The sequence below is a fragment of the Pleurodeles waltl genome, chromosome 3_1 (assembly GCF_031143425.1).
Source record: "Pleurodeles waltl isolate 20211129_DDA chromosome 3_1, aPleWal1.hap1.20221129, whole genome shotgun sequence".
Lineage (NCBI taxonomy): Eukaryota > Metazoa > Chordata > Amphibia > Caudata > Salamandridae > Pleurodeles > Pleurodeles waltl.
Window position 1 is genome coordinate 1,721,242,684 of NC_090440.1, and position 24,120 is coordinate 1,721,266,803.

Sequence of the window (24,120 nt, forward strand, 5' to 3'; positions counted from 1 at the left end):
CTTGGGCTTAGCAGGGATGGGGCGGGGCGGGGCTGTGCGCTCAGAGATCCCATGGCGGAGGAGATCTGGAATCCTTCCTGGAGGTGAGCTGATGATGTGCTGGAGCGTGGTCTGTGTCTGACTGGGACGCGCGGGTTCTGTCTTCCTCTGCTGGAGACACAGAGTGGAGGGTTTCTCCCTTTGTGGAGCACCTGTGGGCTCCGCCCGCTGGGCCACGCCCCGTCCACCCTCGAGGTAGGTGGGGTAGTTCCCGCCTTTTACCAGGATGATGGATGGACGACTAAGTATTTTTTACCCATGATTCTAATTATGTATTGTATGTGCAGATGTGTGTGTATAGTCGTGTGTGTGTGTGTATAAATATATATATATATATATATATATGTGTATGTATGTGTATATGTTGTTTCTGTGTCTGGCATGTTTCTATGAATTTCTGCTCTTTTTATCACACTTATCTACTCATCACTCTTATGTCATGTCTCTATCAAACTATCCTCCATTCTCACTCTGACTCATCCCAAATCCCTTCGACCACTTTCATCTCCTAAATATCTCTGCCTAAGCTCATCCCTCCACCCCCACATCTAACTCACCAAACCTCACTCTACCTCTGTGACCTCCCACACAACCCTACTAAATTCTCCTGCATTCATCTCACCCTGCTACTATGCTCTCCCTAACCCTTCCACATCCTCTTTCCCCTCCGCCCCCCTTTTATTCATCTCAAGCCTTTGGATTGAGTAAATGAAGGATAAACTCCCAATTAACACTTCTGGATTTCTTTCCTCCTCCACCCCTCCATTACTCCAGTCAATCTAACTAACAAACTCTCATATCCGCAACTCAAATTAACTCATAATAATACTAAAACTGTACTCCTTATTAAATTATACTAATCCATCACTAATTCTTGTTTGGGTACCGGAGTAGCGTGCTACTCATCGAAAAGCGCTTCGACGCCTCGTCAGGGGTAGTAAGCGCTATATAAATACAATTACAATGTATTTCCCTACCTAGACAACTGGTTTAGCAAAGTTGGTACACGTCGACAGTGTCAGCACACCGATGACAATAGATCTCCCTCACAGCCTGGGATTTACTTTCAGTATTTCCAAGTCTCACCTTCAACCTCTGCAGGTTCAGACTTACTTGGGAGCAATCCTAAACGCACAGATAGGGCGAGCCTACTGCAATCCAGTGCAAATTCTGAACTTTCAGGCCATCTTACCCCAGTTCAGAACAAACCAGACTCTCACAGTGAGGACGGTTATGTGTCTGCTAGGAATGATGACTTCATTGCTATAGATGCCCATGCAAGGTTATACATGCGTCCTCTGCAGAAATGTCTAGCTTGCCAGTGGTCTCAGTCTCTGGGTCAACTGGAGCATCTATTGTTGATAACCGCCACACTCGCCATTTTCTGCAGTGATATAACACCAACAATCTGTTGCAAGGGCGGCCACAGACTGGATGTGGTGCTCGCCTACAAGACCTCACAGTTCAAAGTCTTTGGGGTGCCAGCCATCATTCTCTCTATCTCAGCTACCTAGAGCTTCTAGCAGTCTATCTAGCACTTAAAGCTCTCCCACCTCACCTGTCTCACAAGGTTGTCCTAGTCTGGATGGACAATAGGACAGCCATGTGTTACCTACAAAAACGGGGATCCTCAGTCTTCACAACTATCACACCTGTTTAAGTGGTTTCTGCATCACAACATTCACCTGTTAGCAGAATACCTTCTGGGAACAGACAACTTTGCAGACCTGCTCAGCAGGATGCAGCAATAAGTCCAATGAATAGGAACTCCACCCACAAGTCCTCTTAACATATTTCCAAAAGTGGGGGTTCTCAAAGATTGACCACTCAAACTTCACTTCTAGGTTCTCACTATCCAAGGGCAATGAACTATGGGTGAATTGGTCAGGGATATTTACCTACGCTTGCCTCTCCTGCTTCCCTTCCTGGTTTGGAAGCTCAGGCAAACTTTTCTTATAATGATCCTGGTAGCTCCCATATGGGTGTGTCAACACTCTTAGACCTCTCTGTAGTTCCACATGAGAAGCTCCCCAACAGGCCAGACCTTCTCAATCAAAATCAAAGACCAATCCGGCACCCAGACAAACTCTCAACCTAGCAATTTGGTTCTTGGTCATAGTTTGGCTACATTGACTTGCCTTCAGAATGTATGCATATCCTCAAGGAGGCAAGACACTCACCACTAGAGCCTGTTATGCAGCAAAATGGAAACTCTTTGCTACTGTCAATCCAAACAAATGTATCCTCTGAAAGCCATGGTACAAGATATTGTATGCTACCTGTTTCACTTATAAAAGTCAAATTTAAAGACTCTTCCATTTGATTACACCTTGCTGCAATGGCTGACTACCTCCAAAATAGATAGCATCTTTCACTCTTTAAAATTCCAGTCATCAAAGCTTTCATGGAAGAACTCAAAGGGGTAATTCCACCAAGGATTCCTTCAGCACCCTCTTGGAACCTTAACATTTATTTTCACAGGACCCCCTTTGAGCCCCTACACATGACGAGTAGCCCAGATCTCTTGGTCTGTGTGCTCCTCTCCCCACTGCCAGCTCACCTGTCAAAGCACTGCACACTTACAGTGCAAGTCTGTTGTTGGAGACCACTGCAGGCTGCTACCAGTACCTTATTTTGGATTTCGGCTATTTGTTACACTTTTGGTGACACTTACTCTGCTAATTTGATCTTGTGTATTATTTGTTCAGTATAGTCTTTTAGTTTGTCATTTAGTGCTTTTGTTCAGTGTTTGCTTACAGGCGACCTCTGCCCGCCCACTCCCGCCTGTTCCCACTGTTTCTGCCAACACCCAGTGGCTTCCTGGGCTTTGGCCCTCCTGCATCCCTGACAACCCCTCCCACCTCCGCGGACTACTTATGCAGGCTAGGATGCGGCCTCAGTGAGCAGCCTTGACCTGTTGGTCTGTGTGCCGCTCTCCCCGCTGCCAACTCCCATGTCAAGGCACACCACAATTATAGCGCCAGCCTCTGGTTTGAGACCCCCTTGCTGACTCCTACACCAGTGCCTTATTTTGGATTTGGGCTATTTTGCTACACTTACTCTGCTAATCGCATCTTGAGTATTATTTATTCAGTGTAGTCTTTTGGTTCTAGTCATTTAGTGTCTTTACTACTTTTAACTGTTTGATTACAGTGATCTCTGCATGCCTACTCCTCCCTGCTCCTGCCGTTTCTGCTGACACCCCGCGGCTTGCCACCTTGGGCCCTTCCTTCTTCCTAGGACTACTTATCCAGGCCACTGTTCTGACGTGCCAAAGGCAAGCCCATCTGTGTCTGACTGTGCCTGAACCATGCCCAGCGCCAGGAACCCTGGATCTACCACCATCCACCGCTACTCGAGTTCGGAACTAATCTCCCTCAAAACCCATCTGCCCACCTTTGACTGCTACCACACCTCACTTAGATTCACCACAGGTGCTTTCGCGTGCAGCTGCTGCCACTTTGCCTTCCGCACCGACCCACCTTTGTCCTGCAGCACAACTACTCCCAACCCCGCCCCGCCCTGCCCAATCCATACAAGAGCACAGGATACTTCAGTGTATCCTACTCAATGTCTGATCCCTGTGCAGGCACTCAACCGATGTATGGGACAGGAGTCCTACCCTCCAGCCTGATGTCACCTTCCTCACTGAGACGTGGCTTACTGCCTCCTCTGTACCCAATATCTGCACAGCAACACTGAACAGTTACAAGATCAGTGACTTCGATCGCCCCAGCAAACCGGGAGGCGACATCGCCAGCATATACAAAGATACTCTCCAATGCTCCACCACAACAATCCACGACACACAGAACATGAAACATCTCAATTTGCAGATCGCCTTAGATGACCAGACCACCCTCAAAGGCACCCTCGCTTACAGGGCCCCAGGCCATTGACACCAAACACTACATGTTCCTAGGAGACCTCAGTTTCCTCCTAGAAGCCTACAACACAAACGGCATGAATGTCATTGGTCTCAATCAAATAGTCACAGATGCCATGCACACTGTAGGTCGCTTGCTCAACCCCATCTTTTTTTCCTGCAACAGTATCATTCATTCATTCACACCACTGAAATCGACTGGTTGGACCACTCCATCGTCCATTTCACCTACTCCACCAACCCCAGATGCCCTGATAGACCCCTTCGCACCTCCCAGCAGAGCTGTTGGAAGAGCTCAGTGAGCCAGTGGGCAGACACCAGCATTAACAGTAGCGCCTTGAAAAGCTGTCAAACCTAACAAAACAAGCAAAATGGATACGCTCCAGAACTTACATCCAAGAAGCATGAGTACAAGCAACTTGATAGACTCTGACGCTCCACCAGATCTCTCAGCGACAGAACTGCCTTCAAATATGCACTCAACCAATACCACAACCACCTAAAAGAAGCTAGACTTACCAGAATCCCAACCAGCTCTAATCGAAGTAAGGAACTCTTAAAGATTGTCAAAGAATTCTTAAACCTGTTGATAATGGAAAACCGCACTTACCAATCACAGGACCTCAGCAACTCCCTCGTAGATTATTCTGTGGCAAAAGTTCCACTATATACAAAAACTTTTCACCCCTGCCAACAGTCGCTGACAGCATTAACCTACTCAACTCTACCAATTCCCCGAGCGACGTCACTCTCCACAATTGGAGCCAACTCACCACCCAGCCCATCATCAACGTCATGAGATCCATCCACTCAGGATCCCCCATAGACCCTTATCCGCATCACATGTTCAACCTAGGCAAAAGCACTGTTGACCTCAAACTCACGAACATCCTCTATCGCAACAGCCACATACCCCGAAGAATGGAAACACGCCAGAGTCCAACCCCTCCTCAAAAAACCCTCTGCTGACCCCCAGTGAACTCAAACTATTGTCCAATCTTCCTGCTTCCCTTCCCCGCCAAAGTCACCAAGAAAGCCATAATCCAACAGCTCATTGCTTACCTAGAAGTCCACGAACTTCTGGACATCTCCCAATCAGGATTCTGTTCAAACCACAGCACAAAATCCACACTGATTGATATGACCGGACGGCATCAGAACCCTTCTAGAGCAGGGAGAAGCAGCTGAGCTGGCCTCATACTTCTAGACCTTTTGGCAGCTTTCAACACTGTCTCCATTCTCTCTCTGATCAAGAGACTCCACCAGATAGGCATCAGAGGTAATGCCCTGAGGTGGATCTCCTCCTTTCTGTCTGGCAGAGAGTCCACCCCCTCCACTGCCCCAAACCCTTCTCATCCAACCCCGCTCTTCCCCCCCCCCCCCCCCCCCACAAACAAAACTCAAAACCTAAGGGCATCATATGCAGCATACTCCAGGGCTCTTTCCTCAGCCCCATTCTCTTCAGTGCCTACATGACCCCCTTGGCCAGCATCTTCAGGAACCATGAACTCAAAACCTACGCAGTCAACACAACTCATCCTCTTGCTGTCCAACGATCTGTCCATGGCAAAGACAAATTTCCACCTCTGCATGAGCACCATTGCTGACTGGATGAAGAACTGCCTTAAACTCTACACTGACCAAACAGAAGTCCTGCTATTCAGAAACTCTGCCTGACCCTGGTATTCCTCCTGGTGGCCCACTTACCTAAGAACATCTCATCCCCCAGAACCACGCCAGGAACCTGGGAATCCTTATCAACCACAAACTCAATATGGAGAAACAGATCAATGCAGTCTCCTCCACTTGCTTCCTTGCCCTTTGAATCCTTTGGAAAATCTTCAAGTGGCGTCAGTTCATCACTATAAGAACAGTCACATAGGCCCTCATCATCAGCCAACTGGACTATGGCAATGCAGTTTATGCCGGAATCTCGTTACTCCTCACCAAACAACTCCAAGTCATCCAGAACTCAGCAGCCACTCCTCCTGGACCTCCCTAGACGGACCCACACCTCCTCCCCATCTAAGAAACCTCCACTGGCTGCTGAAGTGTTGCCAAGTCAAGATCCTGCACTAGAGCCCACCAGCATCTCAGGCATGTTGGTGAGCTCCAGGCTTTAACCTTAGCAGAACCCTTCTTCCAACCACATAAAGACAAAGTAGTTATTCGCACCAGTCATAAATTCCTCCCTAAGGTAGTCTCAAAATTCCGCCTCGAGCAATCCATTGAGATACTGTTTTTTTCCCCTCGACCAGACTCAGTTGTGGAAAGTGCCCTTTCTACCTTTGATGTCAAAAGTGCACTCATGTTTTACATAGAATTAAAACCTTCACAAAATCTAAACAACTCTGTTGCTTTTTCTACACTTCAAACAGGCAACCCTATATCCAAAACCGGCATAGCCAGATGGATAGTCAAATGTATTCTAACTTGCTATCTTAAGGCCAAAAGGCTTGTTTCTCCCAGAGTATACTCCACTTGCAAAAAGGGGGCAACCATAACTTTTCCTCTAAACATTCCCACAGTTGAGCTTTGTAAGGCAGCTTCATGGTCCACACCACACACCTTTACCAAGCACTACTGTGTGGATGTCCCAGCTCGCCACCAAGCCAGTGTAGGACAGGCAGTACTATGTACCTTTTTGCAAACCACTGGATTTCCCACAGGCTAGCCACCGCTTTCAAGGCGGGACTGCTTTACAGTCTATGCAGATCATGTGTATCTACAGCCACCCGCCAATGTTATCCTGTAAGCATCTGCTACTGGCATGTAGTGCTGTAGATTTCACATGCACCCTTCCTCTCTGCACACCTGTGGCTGTTGAAGTTGCATTGTATGCTTTACATTTATTTTTCTCACCCGCCTTCAGGAAAACATTCCAACAATGGCATTGATGCCCGTGCGCAATATCACAGAGGAGTCCCTCAACCTCGTGACTCGAATGACTTCTTTTTCAAAAAAAAAAAAAAAAAAAAATGCACAACTCCGGACTCAGCACTAGATGGCAGGAGTATGCAGAGCATGCCAATCTACAGCACTGCATGCCACAAACCGATGCTTACAGTATAGGTACCATATTCATTCTAGTTTAGAGGTATTCACCCTGATCGAGCAGGAACTACAATCCTAGTCAGGGTAAGATACAAACACACACCCTAAATTAACCTGTGCTCACCCTGCAGTGGCTTGGCTTAATTTACGAGGCAACGTGTAAAGTATTGTGCAACACTTCAAACAGTTAAACAGTGGAAACGCCACACAAAAAGATACCGCGCCTGGTTAGAAAAATAGGGCTTATTTTAATCAATAAAACAAGACTAAAACAACAATAATCCTATTAGTAGAACTTGTTATGAGTTTTTTTTTTTTTTTTTTTTTTTTTTCTTTTTTTTATTAAACTGTAAAATAGCGCTTAGCAACAGTAGCACCAATTGGGGACATCAGTCAAAAGTTCAGGCTGCCTGTGATGGAAGGTTTGGGCCTGGCAAAAGGTTGACTTTGCTAGGTCGACATGGCAGTTTAAAGCTGCACACACAGGCTCTGCAGTGACAGGCCTCAGACTCAATCATGTAGGCTAATCCCCAAAACTTAAAACTACTATATGCATTTTGGGTCTACACAATGCATGGCAAAAGCAACACTCACACCAAATACACTATACTTTTTTCTTCTATCGAATAAGCTATTCCTCAACAGATTATATTTTTGTAAGCAACACTCTTAACTGTGAAAGAGACCAAAATTCACACTATAATCCTCTAATTCTCATAACACTAGAGGTGCATCACTGGAGTACCCAAGGGTCAGCTGAATTACTTTTGGAGCCTTCTGGACTTTCCATTGTTGCTAATCCAGGCAGTGTCAAATAGCACATGTAGGTCCCAAACCTGTGGAGTAGTGTTGTCTACTTTTGACAAATACCAGCACTCTTTTCCTGCTTTGACCAGTAGTGTGCTGCAGAATGCTAGAGTACTTTCTCTCTTCTTTTTCCTACAAGTTATTTATATGGAACTCCATTAAATCCACAGGAAAAACCCATGCATGCTTGAACGAGCAGTACAGAACTAGCCAGCTTTTCAAGCGTGTCTCACATTTTCAGGCCTCAGTGCCGATGGCCCATCTGGAAATAACACTTCCTGGAAAAAGTTTTGCTACCAGAAGTAAGATTCATTATTTTGATGTCCCAGTTTCCTCATCGAAACTAATGAGGTATGGAATCTTAAACACAGCATGACCCTGTAAATAACACTTCATTAACCCTGACACACCAACACGATCGTACTTCTGTGGTCAACATGTATAACATGAAAACAATTCCCCACCTTTTCTAAAAAACACCACCCTTTCATCCATGCAAACACCATATGGTGAAGCTTGGTATCCATACGGGTGAGCGCTTCAGCCCCTCAACCTCCCACAAGGCTAGTAAATGCTATACAAGTGCCATCATACAATGTTTTCTTGTTCATTACTTTTCCCCTTTATGCTGACTTCCCTTCACCCCTGCCCCCATCCTACTGTGTTGCACTCCCACCACCCGCTTGTCTTTCTCCCACCCTTGCCTGCTCAGCTTGATCCTGTAAAGTATTACAGCACTTCCCAATCAGTGCGTTGTAATATCCAGTCCAAATGGGCTACAGTGTTTGATGTGGCTTCAGATGTTATGTCTTTAGCCATCCTGCATACATTCTGAGCAGCCGAGCCTAGTTTTGAAATTGCAGTAGCCTGGCAGCTTGTCCATCTAGGACAAGCTAGCTTCTTCCACAGGTCACAGCACAAGTGGTTCTCTGAATCTAGCTTGTTCCTGTTCTAAGTAAAGTGCTGCCGCCGCCTTCTGCAAAGGTTCTGTACCTCACAATATCTGTAAACAGTGTACAGTCCCGTAAGTTATTTGGACACATACAGTATGGATGCAACTTTTGGCTTTGTTTTTGTCCTAAGCTCAGCCTTTTCAGAATTCAAGGACTTCATCCTGTCTTGTAGGAGTGCATTTTTCGTTGTCCCCTTTTAGTAATAAAAACTAGCATTGGCAAAGCAAGGCCAGTTGGCTTTGCTAATTTTTCTAATGTATACATGAAGAGTGTTGGTAAAAGGATAGTGGTGGCAGTGAAACATAGCATACTTGTACAGGCCTTGAAAAATCATAAAAATTTTAATATACCTGCAGGTTGTAACGTGAATCTACTCAACCAGAACTGTAATGTACTTGACCTGTAAATGGGTCTCAAACTGTGATACTAGGCAAGTATTTTAGTTTAGTCATTTTAATCACACATGACTGTACCTTCAAGTATGTGAGCTCAACAGTTATGCTGTACAAAAAAAACTTCTTTGTTTGATTACATAGGCTAAGTCTTTGTTCTGTGTATTAACAAAAAAAAAAAGCAACAAATCTAGCCCACATATAGGAGGGCACATACCCATGACTTGCCTCTTTACTAATAACATTGCTACCAGGACAGGAGTGTTTCTAGGTATTCTGTTTAAACAAATATATTACTAAAGCATGATGTGGTTGCACACTGTCATTTACAGACCTAAAATGTCCAAGAAATATCCAAAAACCTTCCCACCAACTTGCAGCTTTACTGACAAAACCATATAATGTAATTACAATCTGAAAATCTGGTTTCAGAAAACATTTATTCTTTGCACATCACCCAGTAAAGTGTCCTGATTTGTTTTCATCCTATTGTAATATATCTTTTTCATCACACAGAAGTACAAACAATGGGCTTTATATATTTTGAAATGTTTGTACAGTTGACTTAGCTATTTTGTGTGTTGGGAAGGACAAAATCCTGGAACTCTGCAGGTAGAAGGAAAAACTCATTGTAAGACAAACTGACTTTTGGCCTCCGTCTATGAACGCAGAGGAAATAAGACAGAACAGGATGTAAAGGCGTCCTCGTTGCTCGTAAAATTTGACTGAACAGAACACTTGTACTTTGTCAACTCGCCAGAAGGGGCGAGTAGGTTCTAAAACTAGCTCAACCTGATAAAATATGCCTTGCCATAGCAGGTGGGCGAGTAGATTTTTTTTTGAGGCCTGGTATAAGGGTGAGTCAACTTGTGCAATGTGGATTAATTTGGACAGAGTATGATCACAGGAGTGGCTCAGTGGAAACCTGTAGAGGAATGATACTTTACTTCATTAATGTGTGCACTATTGTAATGTTTTCATACATGTGAGCCTTTATTGAGGAAAGTTTTTATTGTTTTGTTCTGGGCTTTATTGCACGTCATGTGGCTGTCCTGAATCTGTTCCGTCTTTTGATTTAAATCTTCTCTTGCAGGATGCTGATTTAGTCCAATGGCAAGCAGTTTTTGAGCAGGTGCCAGAGCTCCTGACTGAGACAGAGAAGAAGGAATGGATTGGCACTTTACAGGCTGTGGCTCTTAGCTCAGACGCTTTCTTCCCTTTCAGAGATAATGTAGACCGAGCTAAAAAGGTATGGGTTCCATGCCAATTTACATACTGGCTTTGTGTGTTCGGACTGAAGTCACAGCCCTTTCAATTATTATTATTATTTTTTTTTTTAAATGGCTGAGTAGTATTTTATGGGGGGTTTAGGACAATGGATTAAAGTCAATCGTTTTGCTTCCCATAGAAGGTTGTGTGGCACATGTGACTAAGTGGTGAAACCGGTTTGTCCCTGTAGGAAGCTGATCTGGTGTGTGGTGGACACCTATGGTGTTTGCGCCTTGTACCAGGTCCAGGCAACCCTTGTTAGTTAGTGAGTGTGTCTAGGAAGCCAGGGCTCTCTAGTGGTAGCTGTGGTGAACAGCCAATACATATCTAAAAGTATAAAGCACTTGTAAGACCACAGCAGTCACACAGTAACTCACCAAACATGAAAGGAACCACACAGTTACAAATATAAAGGTACTTTATTACTGTAGCACTGAAGTAGATTACTTATTATCCCCCAACTGGAGCTAAGTACACACTATATATAAACACGATACGTATCCAGAATTAGCATGGAAAAACAAGCTTTGGCAAGAGCTATTACAAAATAGCTAGGGCCCTATAGGGGGGGGCCAAACCACATGCTAAAATAGTGAAATGTGAAGTTGGATTCCCCCACTCAATGATGTGCAATAGTTTGAAGGGAACTTGGAGAACTCAGGACCCCAAGAGGTGAGTACCTAGGTGACCCCCAGCAACCAGGAGAGCAGAGGTAAATTATCTGGTCTTTACAAAGACTAGCAAGGGGACCTGGAAAAGGAAGATTGCAGGACCAGTTGAGTGGAACCCAATGGAGGATTCCTTAAGAGGACCTGCAAGAGAAAGGGACAGAGTCCAGTCCACGCTGGAGTGTCGAGGTGGGGCAGGAGCCACTACCCACCCTTCTGTGGATGTTGATCCTGGTTGACTAGGCAAGATGATCAGCTGTGGACCCCAGGAGCTACAGGGCGGTCCTTGGAGTTGTGCTGATGTCCCACGCCAGTCACAGGGTTGCAGATGGTCAGTGGTCAGGCGGACCACCAAGCCTTTAGCAAATCTGGGCAGAAGAGGATTTGCACGGAAGAGGAGGACCAGCAAGTCCCCTGGACTGGACCCTGGGAGGGCAGTCCCAGCTGACCCTCAGCAGCTGGAAGAGCCAGCAGAAGCAGTTGCTACCCCCACAGGCAACCCACTGGCAGCAAGCAGAGTAAGTTGCAGGGAGGCCCAGTCGGCACACCTGGAGCAGCAGAGGAGAGACTGTCCTTGCAAGGGTGAATGCTGGAGGCCTGCTTGGAGCCTGAAGATCCTTTAAAGCAGGAGTCAACAAGCCTTGGTTGCTGCAAGAGTTGCTGTGCATTGTGGTACTGTCCTGCAAGATGATGCAAGGGCTCACTGTCTCCCAAGATCAACAGAGGGCAGTGGGGTCCAAGAGAACTACTGGGGACCACCACTTGTGTTTGAGGGTTCACGCAGTTCCTGTGGAGAGCAGATCCCAGCAGCCGGACGTCCTTGCCTTAGGTGCCTGCGGAAGCATGGGAGTGACTCCTTTACTCCAAAGAAGATTGCTTCTTTGGTGCAGCTGAAGTCTTGCGGACTCCAGAGAATGCACAGCAGTGGAAATGTTGCAATTACTGGATGAAGTCAAAAACAATGCTGCAAGACAAGGTAGTCTCATGAGTTGCAGGCTTGTTTGGTTCCTGTGAAGTCTAGCATCGGTTCAGGTGGCCAGGGGCAGAAGAGGTCATTGCAAAGGAGTCCTGGTGGAGTCTTCCACGCCAAATCTGGGGACCCATCCACAAGGAAGTCTCTAAATAGCCCTAACTGGGCTTGGTCTGTCTACAGGGTGAACTCCTATCAAGGGGGGGGGGGGGAGGAGATCACAGATGTCAGTCGCCTCACCTGACCAACCAGATGCATCTTGTTTCCAAGATGGCAGAATCCGGGGAACCACAACGAGCGTAGGCTTACAGTTTGCATCACAACCAGAGAAAAACCACAGAGGATTTTTCTCAACTCAATGTTTGTCCCCCGATGAGGCCCTGCATTTAGTATTTGGAGGGTTCTGCTTTCCCTAATATGGGCAGCCCAAGTGTTTGAAGGATTAGGTACGTCTTTGAGGTCCTGACGAATCGCATAGCGAGAAACATGTTGACCTGTGATGTAGAGTAACACAGGGGATCCTGTGTTTACCTCACTTCATTTACACCACTCTCTAGTATGAGAGGTGGTGGCTATAGATAGCATTGTTGCGTTTTATGGGGAGTGTAGACATTATTTTACTATATCCCTATTCCTTGTTTTTAATCTTGCCAGAGGTACTAACATTTAATTAAAGATATGAACAGTTTTTACCTCTAGACATTTTTAACCTTTTCTATTCCAATCCTCGTTTTCCTACTTTTGACCGGTACGCATTTCGCTTAAAAAGATCTCCGGCAAAGAGCCCCCGTGTGGGGCCCGTCAGGCATTGCAGCGCCGGCCTGACGAGAAGCACTGCCCTATGATGAAGCATGTCACCGAAAGGTGAGTGAGGGCTCGTGCTTACAACCTTTTGGTTTCCCTGATTTGCAGAACCGGTAGATACTATTTCCCGCCTTTTGGAACCGTGTGTGTACTCTTTGGTTTATACAGAATCAAGTGGCCACCTGGAGAAGCTCTGTGCACCACCCCGGGTAGTGGTCATTCCCCTTGCCTTTGTGTGGTTTCATGCCAGAGCAGGGACTTGGGACTCCTGGACAGGTGCAAACCAGATTATGCAAGGAGGGCACCAAAGCAAGCCAGTGGTGCAGGGAGGCTACGCTTCCCAGCCTTGTAACACCTATTTCCAAGGGAGAGGTTGGTGCCTCCCTCTCCCACAGGAAAGCCTTTGTTCTGCGTTCCCCTGCTAGAGCTGGTCAAGTAGCAGGAGGGCAGAAACCTGTCTGAGGGGGCTGCAGCAGCATGGGCTGCCTGCATACCCTGGAAGACTGGTAGGAGCAATACAGGGGTGTGGGGGATTCCTCTAAGGAGCCCCCAGCGTGCATGGAATCATGCCACCAAAACTGGCGTTAGTTTTGGGGTATGATTTTAACATGTTTGATACCAAACATACCTAGGTTCAGAGTTAACATTATGTAAGTGGTCCACAGGCGACCTGTAGTACAGGGGTAAAATTCCTTCACTGCACTTATGAAGTCCAGTGCATTGGAACTGGAGTTCGTAGGGGCACCTCTTTTCATACAGGGGTGCCCTCTCACATGGCAACCAGCACCCCACCCTCTGGGCTAGGAGGGCCTACCATTGGGGTGACTCACTGCTGGTCACTTGCCAGGTCACTGTAAAAGTGTGTATGCACCTTTTCACGCAGGCTGCAATGACAGGCCTGCAGACAGTTTGCATGGGCTCCTCTGGGTGGCATAATACATGCTGCAGCCCATTTGTACCAATGCCCTGGGTACCGAAGTACCATATACTAGGGACTTACAGGGGTACACCAGTGTTCCAAGTGTGGGTAGAATAGGGTACCAAAGCAATGAAATTTAGAGGGGAGGGCACAATCACTAGGGGTCTGGTTAGCAGGATCCCAGTGAAAAGTCTAAATACATTGAAACAGGCAAAAAGTGGAAGTAACAATGCCAAAGAGTGACTTTTCTACAGTCCCCATTTGCCTTACTCCAGATTTACATCAAAGGTGATAAGATTCTAGAGCGAGGGGAATAGGGATTGGGGGGGGCATCTCTAGTGGTGCCAATCCTGCTTTTTTCCCCCCAGAATGTCTAGATGGCCTTTACCTATACACTTGCAAAACTGCCACCAAGAGGGGTATAGCACTGGCGCTCAGCAGGTCCTGAAGGGTGGCAGGTGGCCGTGTTTGTCTTGGCACTGTGCAGGCTTTTGCTGCCATGCCCTGTTGGTGGGAAGAAACTAAGATGCTAAGCATGCAGATTGGTAGGTCATTGTTTACTATGAAAGTGAATGAGAGGGTGTGTTGGCCTCTTTCCCTGCGCCCTCCATGCCTAAACATCTTCTCCTGGTATAATTAACAGCTGTTTGGTGTGTAATATAGAAAAGGGGTGTGCTGCAGTGGGGGCCCATTGGATCAAGAACTCCTCGGTTCTGTCTGCTCACTAGTCTCTGATTGCATCATTATTTGGCATTTGCTTATTCAGGTATAATCTTTTTAACATCACCATTGCTTTCCAACTGAGAGCGAGCCCTAGCTGTAGCTGTGCTGTTGTATCTTGATGGTGGGGACTGTTGGGTGAGACAGGTATAAGTACTGGTGTCCCCCACTGGTTCACGCTTGGTGGAGATCTACTCTTCCAGGTTTTGTTTCCTCCCTTTTTCTGATGCCTTCAGACGACCCCACCCACATTAAGCAGCAGTAAGTTCTCGCTTTGTGGTGCAAAGGTGCTATTCAATCAGTCCCAGAACAAGATCGAGGGAGGCTACTTCTGTTATTTTCTTGTTACCATGGAAAACTATGGCCTCAGTTTTATTTTGTGCCTTTGCGTTTCAAGTAACTTTCTCTATAAGAAGTTAAATACATTTGCTATTGGTTGTGGACCTAGAATACTGGATGGTGTCTTCCCACTTGCAGGACGTGTAATTTCATGTACCAGTCTTGCTGTTGCACATGAGGGATCTGTTGGTGGGATCTACAAACTATTAATTTGTCATCTTTCCTTTTGGGCTAACATCTGCCCTTCAGTCCTCGCACCCAAATCCACCCAATCACCCACCACACAATCTTCTCAAAGAAGACTCCGCAGGGCAAGGATTTACAGAGATACATACGTCTACAACTGGTTAATGAGAGATTGCCACAACTTATGTTGGACCACCTGCAGGTCAGTCTCCCTGCTCTTCAAACTGGGTTTTCGATTAACTTCTCTAAGTTACACCTCCAGCCTTCCCATTGTCTCTTCATTGGGGCAGACCTGAGATTGTCTCCTTCTGGATGTTCCTGCCTCCCCTGCATATACAGGGGTGTATAGGCGATGATCAACAATTGTCCCTCGAGCACTGCCAGTCTCCAGTATACACGCCAGTAACTTGATATTAAAATTTGCTTCCACTCTAGGCAATATATATTTAGTCTTGGCATGACTTCATCAGGGCTATAAAATATCCAAATGATTAAATTAGTCAATTATATCCTTATTCATGATACATATATCATCCAGAAATTGAATCATAAGACAAGTGTTATATAACTTGTTCACTGTGTTTAACTGTCTACTATATGTCTCAGGCTATTCCGCCAATCAGGTCTGCATTATCTGTACTCCGGCACCACCACTGTACTTCAAAGTGCCTCAGTATTGGAAAACGCAGCCTGGATTTGAGGTACTGGAGCCTGATGTGCAAACCGCAAAAAATGTAAACACTGGAAACACATTTTATAACACTTGTCTCAGGACTCCAGTTGGATGGAAATTATTTGGATTTTTTTATAGCCCTGATAGTCATTCAAAAATGTAACACATATTGGCTGGATTGGAAGTGAAGTAAACAACAATTTGAAGATCAAAAGTGACCAGATCATTGTATATCCAGGTGCTTGAGACTTGAAGTGCTCGAGGGACAGTTGTTGCATTTTTGGGATCTTAATTTCCTTTTCTTACAAGGTGTTTTGATGGTCACTCCCTCCCATTAGAAGCTCCTGGATTTTAGATTTATAACCGTATTGCATAGTATTATTTAGGCAGTGTGCCCACATTTGCCCTAAATATTCAAACGTTTTTATTGATATTGGCTACGATCCAACGTTTCAGGGGAGAACTGTGTTCATGGCATGTGTACCTCTCCATTGTCGGACTATTTTTCTCTACGGTTGGTTTCGAACATTTTCGGAAGCTGTCGACACTGCGTGCTGCTACTCTTTGGGGCCTTCTAGTACTTTCACTCCTGTTGGCTAAAAACAATCCCGTTTGCAACAGCCTTTTCTGCTCACTCCTGATCCTGTTTGTTTCCTCACACTGGATAGCTGAGACACTTCAGTCCGGGCCTCGTCCATTCTCCTCAGTCACCCTCTTGGGAATGTGCAGGCTGTAATGGAAAGGACCCCTTTCTAGTAGTGTCTGGGATACCACTCTAAATACTCATGACAAGATCATTGTTTGGTCTGTAGCCGGAACACGAATAGACCTCCTAGCCAGCCTGCCTCTAGTTCTGGTCCAAGAAGGTCCTATGGTACCATTGTGATTGACTCCTGGCTTCAAGCAGCACACCGAAGGGCAAACCGGTGCCCCCGCCTACCAACCAGTAACCTTCAGCGGAGTTAATCATTGGGCTCTGATGCTGAAGATCAACCGGCCCCGCTGGACCAATATTAAAAAATGTTGATTGGCAGTACTATATCCCAACCATGGCTAACACGGACACAAGGCTTTGGAGCTGATGCCTAATCCGGTCATGGCACTGAAAAAGCTGCATAAGACCTGGTCCTTGGTGTCTGCTGTGTCCTTGATGCCTTCTGTTTCCTGTGCATTGGCACAAATGGGCTTTTTGGAACAAAAGCAACATTTGACACCCAGAGTGACTTGGATGCTGAAACGGCGCCTTCAGGAGGAGATACAGTAGGCAGAAGAGACTATTCATTCACCCACAAATGGGCAAGATTTTTGTCAAACTGCCACCGAAGGTGCAGGACACTATTCCTCTCAAAAGGAAGTTTGCCTTCAAGGAATAGCTTGCACTGGAGCCACGCCTACCTCTCCAGCTAAAGAAGCTTCGAGACAGGGACAAAGCTCTATATGCTCCATTCCTCCTCCTCCTTCCTATCCTCCAACCAAGCTACACTCCTGCATCTAAAGCCCTTGCCCCTTCCCCCAAATAAGCCAGTTCTGCCAGCCTTGCTTGAGGGGTGCCCACATTCCTCCTATGGTGAGTGTAGTCCCCTAGATCCATTTTATGCCCGTATGACCCCCAGGATGATAAACTGGATGATTATGGTGGCGTCACCCCAGGCAACAAGGACCCTGATCTCTACCCAGCCAAGCATTCTCCATGAGATACCACCTCCAGATGATACCACCTTCTATCATGTGGTCATTCACAGGGCTGCCACCTATCACAAGATGGACTTACACACCCTCAAGGACGAGGATTGAAATGCGTGCACTCACTCTGCACTCACAATACCTATCCAAGCTTAAGGGCTTGTTAAAATCCATGCAGGATGGCTGTAAGGAAATGCCTCCTTGGCATGGTTGCCCCCTGACTTTTTTGCCTTTGCTGATGCTATGTTTACAATTGAAAGTGTGCTGAGGCCTGCTAACCAGGCCCCAGCACCAGTGTTCTTTCCCTAACCTGTACTTTTGTATCCACAATTGGCAGACCCTGGCATCCAGATAAGTCCCTTGTAACTGGTACTTCTAGTACCAAGGGCCCTGATGCCAAGGAAGGTCTCTAAGGGCTGCAGCATGTCTTATGCCACCCTGGAGACCTCTCACTCAGCACGGACACACTGCTTGCCAGCTTGTGTGTGCTAGTGAGAACAAAACGAGTAAGTCGACATGGCACTCCCCTCAGGGTGCCATGCCAGCCTCTCACTGCCTATGCAAGTATAGGTCAGTCACCCCTCTAGCAGGCCTTACAGCCCTAAGGCAGGGTGCACTATACCATAGGTGAGGGTACCAGTGCATGAGCATGGTACCCCTACAGTGTCTAAACAAAACCTTAGACATTGTAAGTGCAGGGTAGCCATAAGAGTATATGGTCTGGGAGTTTGTCAAACACGAACTCCACAGCACCATAATGGCTACACTGAAAACTGGGAAGTTTGGTATCAAACTTCTCAGCACAATAAATGCACACTGATGCCAGTGTACATTTTATTGCAAAATACACCCCAGAGGGCACCTTAGAGGTGCCCCCTGAAACTTAACCGACTGTCTGTGTAGGCTGACTAGTTCCAGCAGCCTGCCACACTAGAGACATGTTGCTGGCCCCATGGGGAGAGTGCCTTTGTCACTCTGAGGCCAGTAACAAAGCCTGCACTGGGTGGAGATGCTAACACCTCCCCCAGGCAGGAGCTGTAACACCTGGCGGTGAGCCTCAAAGGCTCACCCCTTTGTCACAGCCAAGCAGGGCACTCCAGCTTAGTGGAGTTGCCCGCCCCCTCCGGCCACGGCCCCCACTTTTGGCGGCAAGGCTGGAGGGAACAAAGAAAGCAACAAGGAGGAGTCACTGGCCAGTCAGGACAGCCCCTAAGGTGTCCTGAGCTGAAGTGACTCTAACTTTTAGAGATCCTCCATCTTGCAGATGGAGGATTCCCCCAATAGGGTTAGGATTGTGACCCCCTCCCCTTGGGAGGAGGCACAAAGAGGGTGTACCCACCCTCAGGGCTAGTAGCCATTGGCTACTAACCCCCCAGACCTAAACACGCCCTTAAATTTAGTATTTAAGGGCTACCCTGAACCCTAGAAAATTAGATTCCTGCAACTACAAGAAGGACTGCCTAGCTGAAAACCCCTGCAGAGGAAGACCAGAAGACGACTACTGCCTTGGCTCCAGAAACTCACCGGCCTGTCTCCTGCCTTCCAAAGATCCTGCTCCAGCGACGCCTTCCAAAGGGACCAGCGACCTCGACATCCTCTGAGGACTGCCCCTGCTTCGAAAAGACAAGAAACTCCCGAGGACAGCAGACCTGCTCCAAGAAAGGCTGCAACTTTGTTTCCAGCAGCCTTGAAAGAACCCTGCAAGCTCCCCGCAAGAAGCGTGAGACTTGCAACACTGCACCCGGCGACCCCGACTCGGCTGGTGGAGAACCAACACCTCAGGGAGGACCCCCGGACTACTCTCCGACTGTGAGTACCAAAACCTGTCCCCCCTGAGCCCCCACAGCGCCGCCTGCAGAGGGAATCCCGAGGCTTCCCCTGACCGCGACTCCTTGATTCCTAAGTCCCGACGCCGGGGAGAGACCCTGCACCCGCAGCCCCCAGGACCTGAAGGACCGGACTTTCGCTGGAGAAGTGACCCCCAGGAGTCCCTCTCCCTTGCCCAAGTGGAGGTTTCCCCGAGGAACCCCCCCCTTGCCTGCCTGCAGCGCTGAAGAGATCCCGAGATCTCTCATAGACTAACATTACAAACCCGACGCTTGTTTCTACACTGCACCCGGCCGCCCCCGCGCTGCTGAGGGTGAAATTTCTGTGTGGGCTTGTGTCCCCCCCGGTGCCCTACAAAACCCCCCTGGTCTGCCCTCCGAAGACGCGGGTACTTACCTGCTGGCAGACTGGAACCGGGGCACCCCCTTCTCCATTGAAGCCTATGTGTTTTGGGCACCACTTTGAACTCGGCACCTGACCGGCCCTGAGCTGCTGGTGTGGTGACTTTGGGGTTGCTCTGAACCCCCAACGGTGGGCTACTTTGGACCAAGAACTAAGCCCTGTAAGTGTTCTACTTACCTGGTTAACCTAACAAATACTTACCTCCCCTAGGAACTGTGAAAATTGCACTGTGTCCACTTTTAAAACAGCTATTTGTCAATAACTTGAAAAGTATACATGCAATTTTTATGATTTAAAGTCTCTAAAGTACTTACCTGCAATACCTTTCGAATGAGATATTACATGTAGAATTTGAACCTGTGGTTCTTAAAATAAACTAAGAAAATATATTTTTCTATACAAAAACCTATTGGCTGGATTTGTCTCTGAGTGTGTGTACCTCATTTATTGTCTATGTGTATGTACAACAAATGCTTAACACTACTCCTTGGATAAGCCTATTGCTCGACCACACTACCACAAAATAGAGCATTAGTATTATCTATTTTTACCACTATTTTACCTCTAAGGGGAACCCTTGGACTCTGTGCATGCTATTCCTTACTTTGAAATAGCACATACAGAGCCAACTTCCTACATTGGTGGATCAGCGGTGGGGTACAAGACTTTGCATTTGCTGGACTACTCAGCCAATACCTGATCACACGACAAATTCCAAAATTGTCATTAGAAATTGATTTTTGCAATTTGAAAAGTTTTCTAAATTCTTAAAAGACCTGCTAGGGCCTTGTGTTAGATCCTGTTTAGCATTTCTTTTAGAGTTTAAAAATTTGTAAAAGTTTGAATTAGATTCTAGAACCAGTTGTAGATTCTTAAAAAGTATTCCAACTTTTAGAAGCAAAATGTCTAGCACAGATGTGACTGTGGTGGAACTCGACACCACACCTTACCTCCATCTTAAGATGAGGGAGCTAAGGTCACTCTGTAAAATAAAGAAAATAACAATGGGCCCCAAACCTACCAAAATACAGCTCCAGGAGCTTTTGGCAGAGTTTGAAAAGGCCAACCCCTCTGAGGGTGGCAACTCAGAGGAGGAGGATAGTGACTTGGAGGAAAATTCCCCCCTACCAGCCCTATCTAGGGAGAACAGGGTCTCTCAAACCCTGACTCCACAAATAATAGTCAGAGATGCTGGTTCCCTCATAGGAGAGACCAACACCTCTGAAATCACTGAGGATAACTCCAGTGAAGAGGACATCCAGTTAGCCAGGATGGCCAAAAGATTGGCTTTGGAAAGACAGATCCTAGCCATAGAGAGGGAAAGACAAGAGATGGGCCTAGGACCCATCAATGGTGGCAGCAACATAAATAGGGTCAGAGATTCTCCTGACATGTTGAAAATCCCTAAAGGGATTGTAACTAAATATGAAGATGGTGATGACATCACCAAATGGTTCACAGCTTTTGAGAGGGCTTGTGTAACCAGAAAAGTGAACAGATCTCACTGGGGTGCTCTCCTTTGGGAAATGTTCACAGGAAAGTGTAGGGATAGACTCCTCACACTCTCTGGACAAGATGCAGAATCTTATGACCTCATGAAGGGTACCCTGATTGAGGGCTTTGGATTCTCCACTGAGGAGTATAGGATTAGATTCAGGGGGGCTCAAAAATCCTCGAGCCAGACCTGGGTTGACTTTGTAGACTACTCAGTGAAAACACTAGATGGTTGGATTCAAGGCAGTGGTGTAAATAATTATGATGGGCTGTACAATTTATTTGTGAAAGAACACCTATTGAGTAATTGTTTCTATGATAAACTGCATCAGCATCTGGTAGACCTAGGACCAATTTCTCCCCAAGAATTGTGGAAAGAAGGCGGACCATTGGGTCAAGACAAGGGTGTCCAAGACTTCAACAGGGGGTGACCAAAAGAAAGGGGTCACAAAGACTCCCCAGGGGAAGGGTGATGAGACAACCAAAACTAAAAATAGTAAAGAGTCTTCTACAGGCCCCCAAAAACCTGCACAGGAGGGTGAGCCCAGAGCCTCTTCACAAAACAATGGGTACAAGGGTAAAAACTTTGATCCCAAAAAGGCCTGGTGTCATAGCTGTAAACAGCATGGACACCAAACTGGAGACAAGGCCTGTCCCAAGAAAGGTTCCACTCCAAACTCCCATCCAGGTAACACTGGTATGGCTAGTCTCCAAGTGGGATCAACAGTGTGCCCAGAGCAAATCAGGGTCCACACTGAAGCTACTCTAGTTTCTGAGGGTGGGGTGGATTTAGCCACACTAGCTGTCTGGCCGCCTAACATGCAAAAATACAGACAGCAACTCTTAATTAATGGGACTAGAATAGAGGGCCTGAGGGATACAGGTGCCAGTGTCACCATGGTGACAGAGAAACTGGTTTCCCCTGGCCAATACCTGACTGGAAAAACGTATACAGTCACCAACGCTGACAATCAGACTAAAGCACATCCCATGGCAATGGTTACTTTAGAATGGGGAGGGGTCAATGGCCTGAAACAGGTGGTGGTCTCCTCAAATATCCCAGTGGACTGTCTGCTTGGAAATGACCTGGAGTCCTCAGCATGGGCTGAGGTAGAACTAAAAACCCATGCAGCAATGCTGGGTATCCCTGAACTGGTGTGTGTGAAAACAAGAGCACAATGCAAGGCACAGGGTGAACAAGTAGAGCTGGAGTCTGGAAGACTGGCCCAGCCTACCAAGAGGAAAGGAAAGTCAGTTGGGAAACCAACTGCAACACAGCAAAAGAAAGGGAACCTCTCTTCTCAGGAAGAAGTTCTGCCCTCTGAGGGAACTGAGCCTTTGGAGCTTGAACCTTATCAGGTTGAGCTCTTAGGCCCAGGGGGACCCTCAAGGGAGGAGCTGTGTAAGGGACAAGAAACCTGTCCCTCTCTTGAAGGCCTTAGGCAGCAAGCTGCTGAAGAGTCCAAGGGCAAGAAAAATGGAACACATAGGGTCTATTGGGAAGATGGACTCCTGTACACTGAGGCCAGAGACCCCAAACCTGGTGCCACTAGGAGAGTGGTAGTGCCTCAGCTGTTCAGAGAGTTCATCCTAACATTGGCCCATGACATTCCCCTTGCTGTATATTTGGGACAAACCAAGACGTGGGAGAGGCTAGTCAACCACTTCTACTGGCCCAATATGTCCAACATGGTTAAGGAGTTTTGCCTCTCCTGCCCCACCTGTCAAGCCAGTGGTAAGACAGGTGGGCATCCAAAGGCCCCCCTCATTCCACTTCCAGTGGTGGGGGTTCCCTTTGAAAGAGTGGGTGTGGACATAGTTGGTCCACTAGAACCTCCCACAGCCTCAGGAAATATGTATATCCTGGTAGTAGTGGATCATGCTACCAGGTATCCTGAAGCTATTCCCCTTAGGTCGACTACTGCCCCTGCAGTAGCCAAAGCCCTCATTGGTATCTTTACCAGAGTGGGTTTCCCTAAGGAGGTGGTGTCTGACAGAGGTACCAACTTCATGTCAGCATACCTGAAACATATGTGGAATGAGTGTGGAGTGACTTATAAATTCACTACACCTTACCATCCACAAACTAATGGCTTAGTTGAGAGATTCAACAAGACATTAAAGGGCATGATCATGGGGCTCCCAGAAAAACTCAAAAGGAGATGGGATGTCCTCCTGCCATGTCTGCTTTTCGCTTACAGGGAGGTACCACAGAAGGGAGTAGGGTTCTCACCCTTTGAACTTCTGTTTGGTCATCCTGTAAGGGGACCACTTGCCCTTGTTAAAGAAGGCTGGGAGAGACCTCTCCATGAGCCTAAACAGGACATAGTGGACTATGTACTTGGCCTTCGCTCTAGAATGGCAGAGTACATGGAAAAGGCAACCAAAAACCTTGAGGCCAGCCAACAGCTCCAGAAGTTTTGGTATGACCAAAAGGCTGCACTGGTTGAGTTCCAACCAGGGCAGAAAGTCTGGGTTCTGGAGCCTGTGGCTCCCAGGGCACTCCAGGACAAATGGAGTGGCCCTTACCCAGTGCTAGAAAGGAAGAGTCAGGTCACCTACCTGGTGGACCTGGGCACAAGCAGGAGCCCCAAGAGGGTGATCCATGTGAACCGCCTTAAGCTCTTCCATGACAGGGCCGATGTGAATCTGTTGATGGTAACAGATGAGGATCAGGAGGCAGAGAGTGAACCTCTCCCTGATCTTCTGTCATCAGACCCAAAAGATGGCACAGTAGATGGAGTGATCTACTCAGACACCCTCTCTGGCCAACAGCAAGCTGATTGTAGGAGAGTCCTACAACAGTTTCCTGAACTCTTCTCCTTAACCCCTGGTCAGACACACCTGTGTACCCATGATGTGGACACAGGAGACAGCATGCCTGTCAAAAACAAAATCTTTAGACAGTCTGACCATGTTAAGGAAAGCATCAAGGTGGAAGTCCACAAGATGCTGGAATTGGGAGTAATTGAGCGCTCTGACAGCCCCTGGGCTAGCCCAGTGGTTTTAGTCCCCAAACCTCACACCAAAGATGG

General features: G+C 47.1%; 1 protein-coding gene across 1 annotated transcript in view; it reads left to right on the forward strand.

The window, feature by feature from the left end:
• ATIC (5-aminoimidazole-4-carboxamide ribonucleotide formyltransferase/IMP cyclohydrolase) overlaps positions 1-24,120 on the forward strand; it is a 181,012-nt gene that overhangs the window by 136,092 nt on the left and 20,800 nt on the right. The window contains exon 15 of the mRNA XM_069225634.1: positions 10,225-10,380. Coding sequence (XP_069081735.1) covers positions 10,225-10,380 — 156 coding nt within the window. The remainder of the gene's footprint in view (positions 1-10,224; positions 10,381-24,120) is intronic.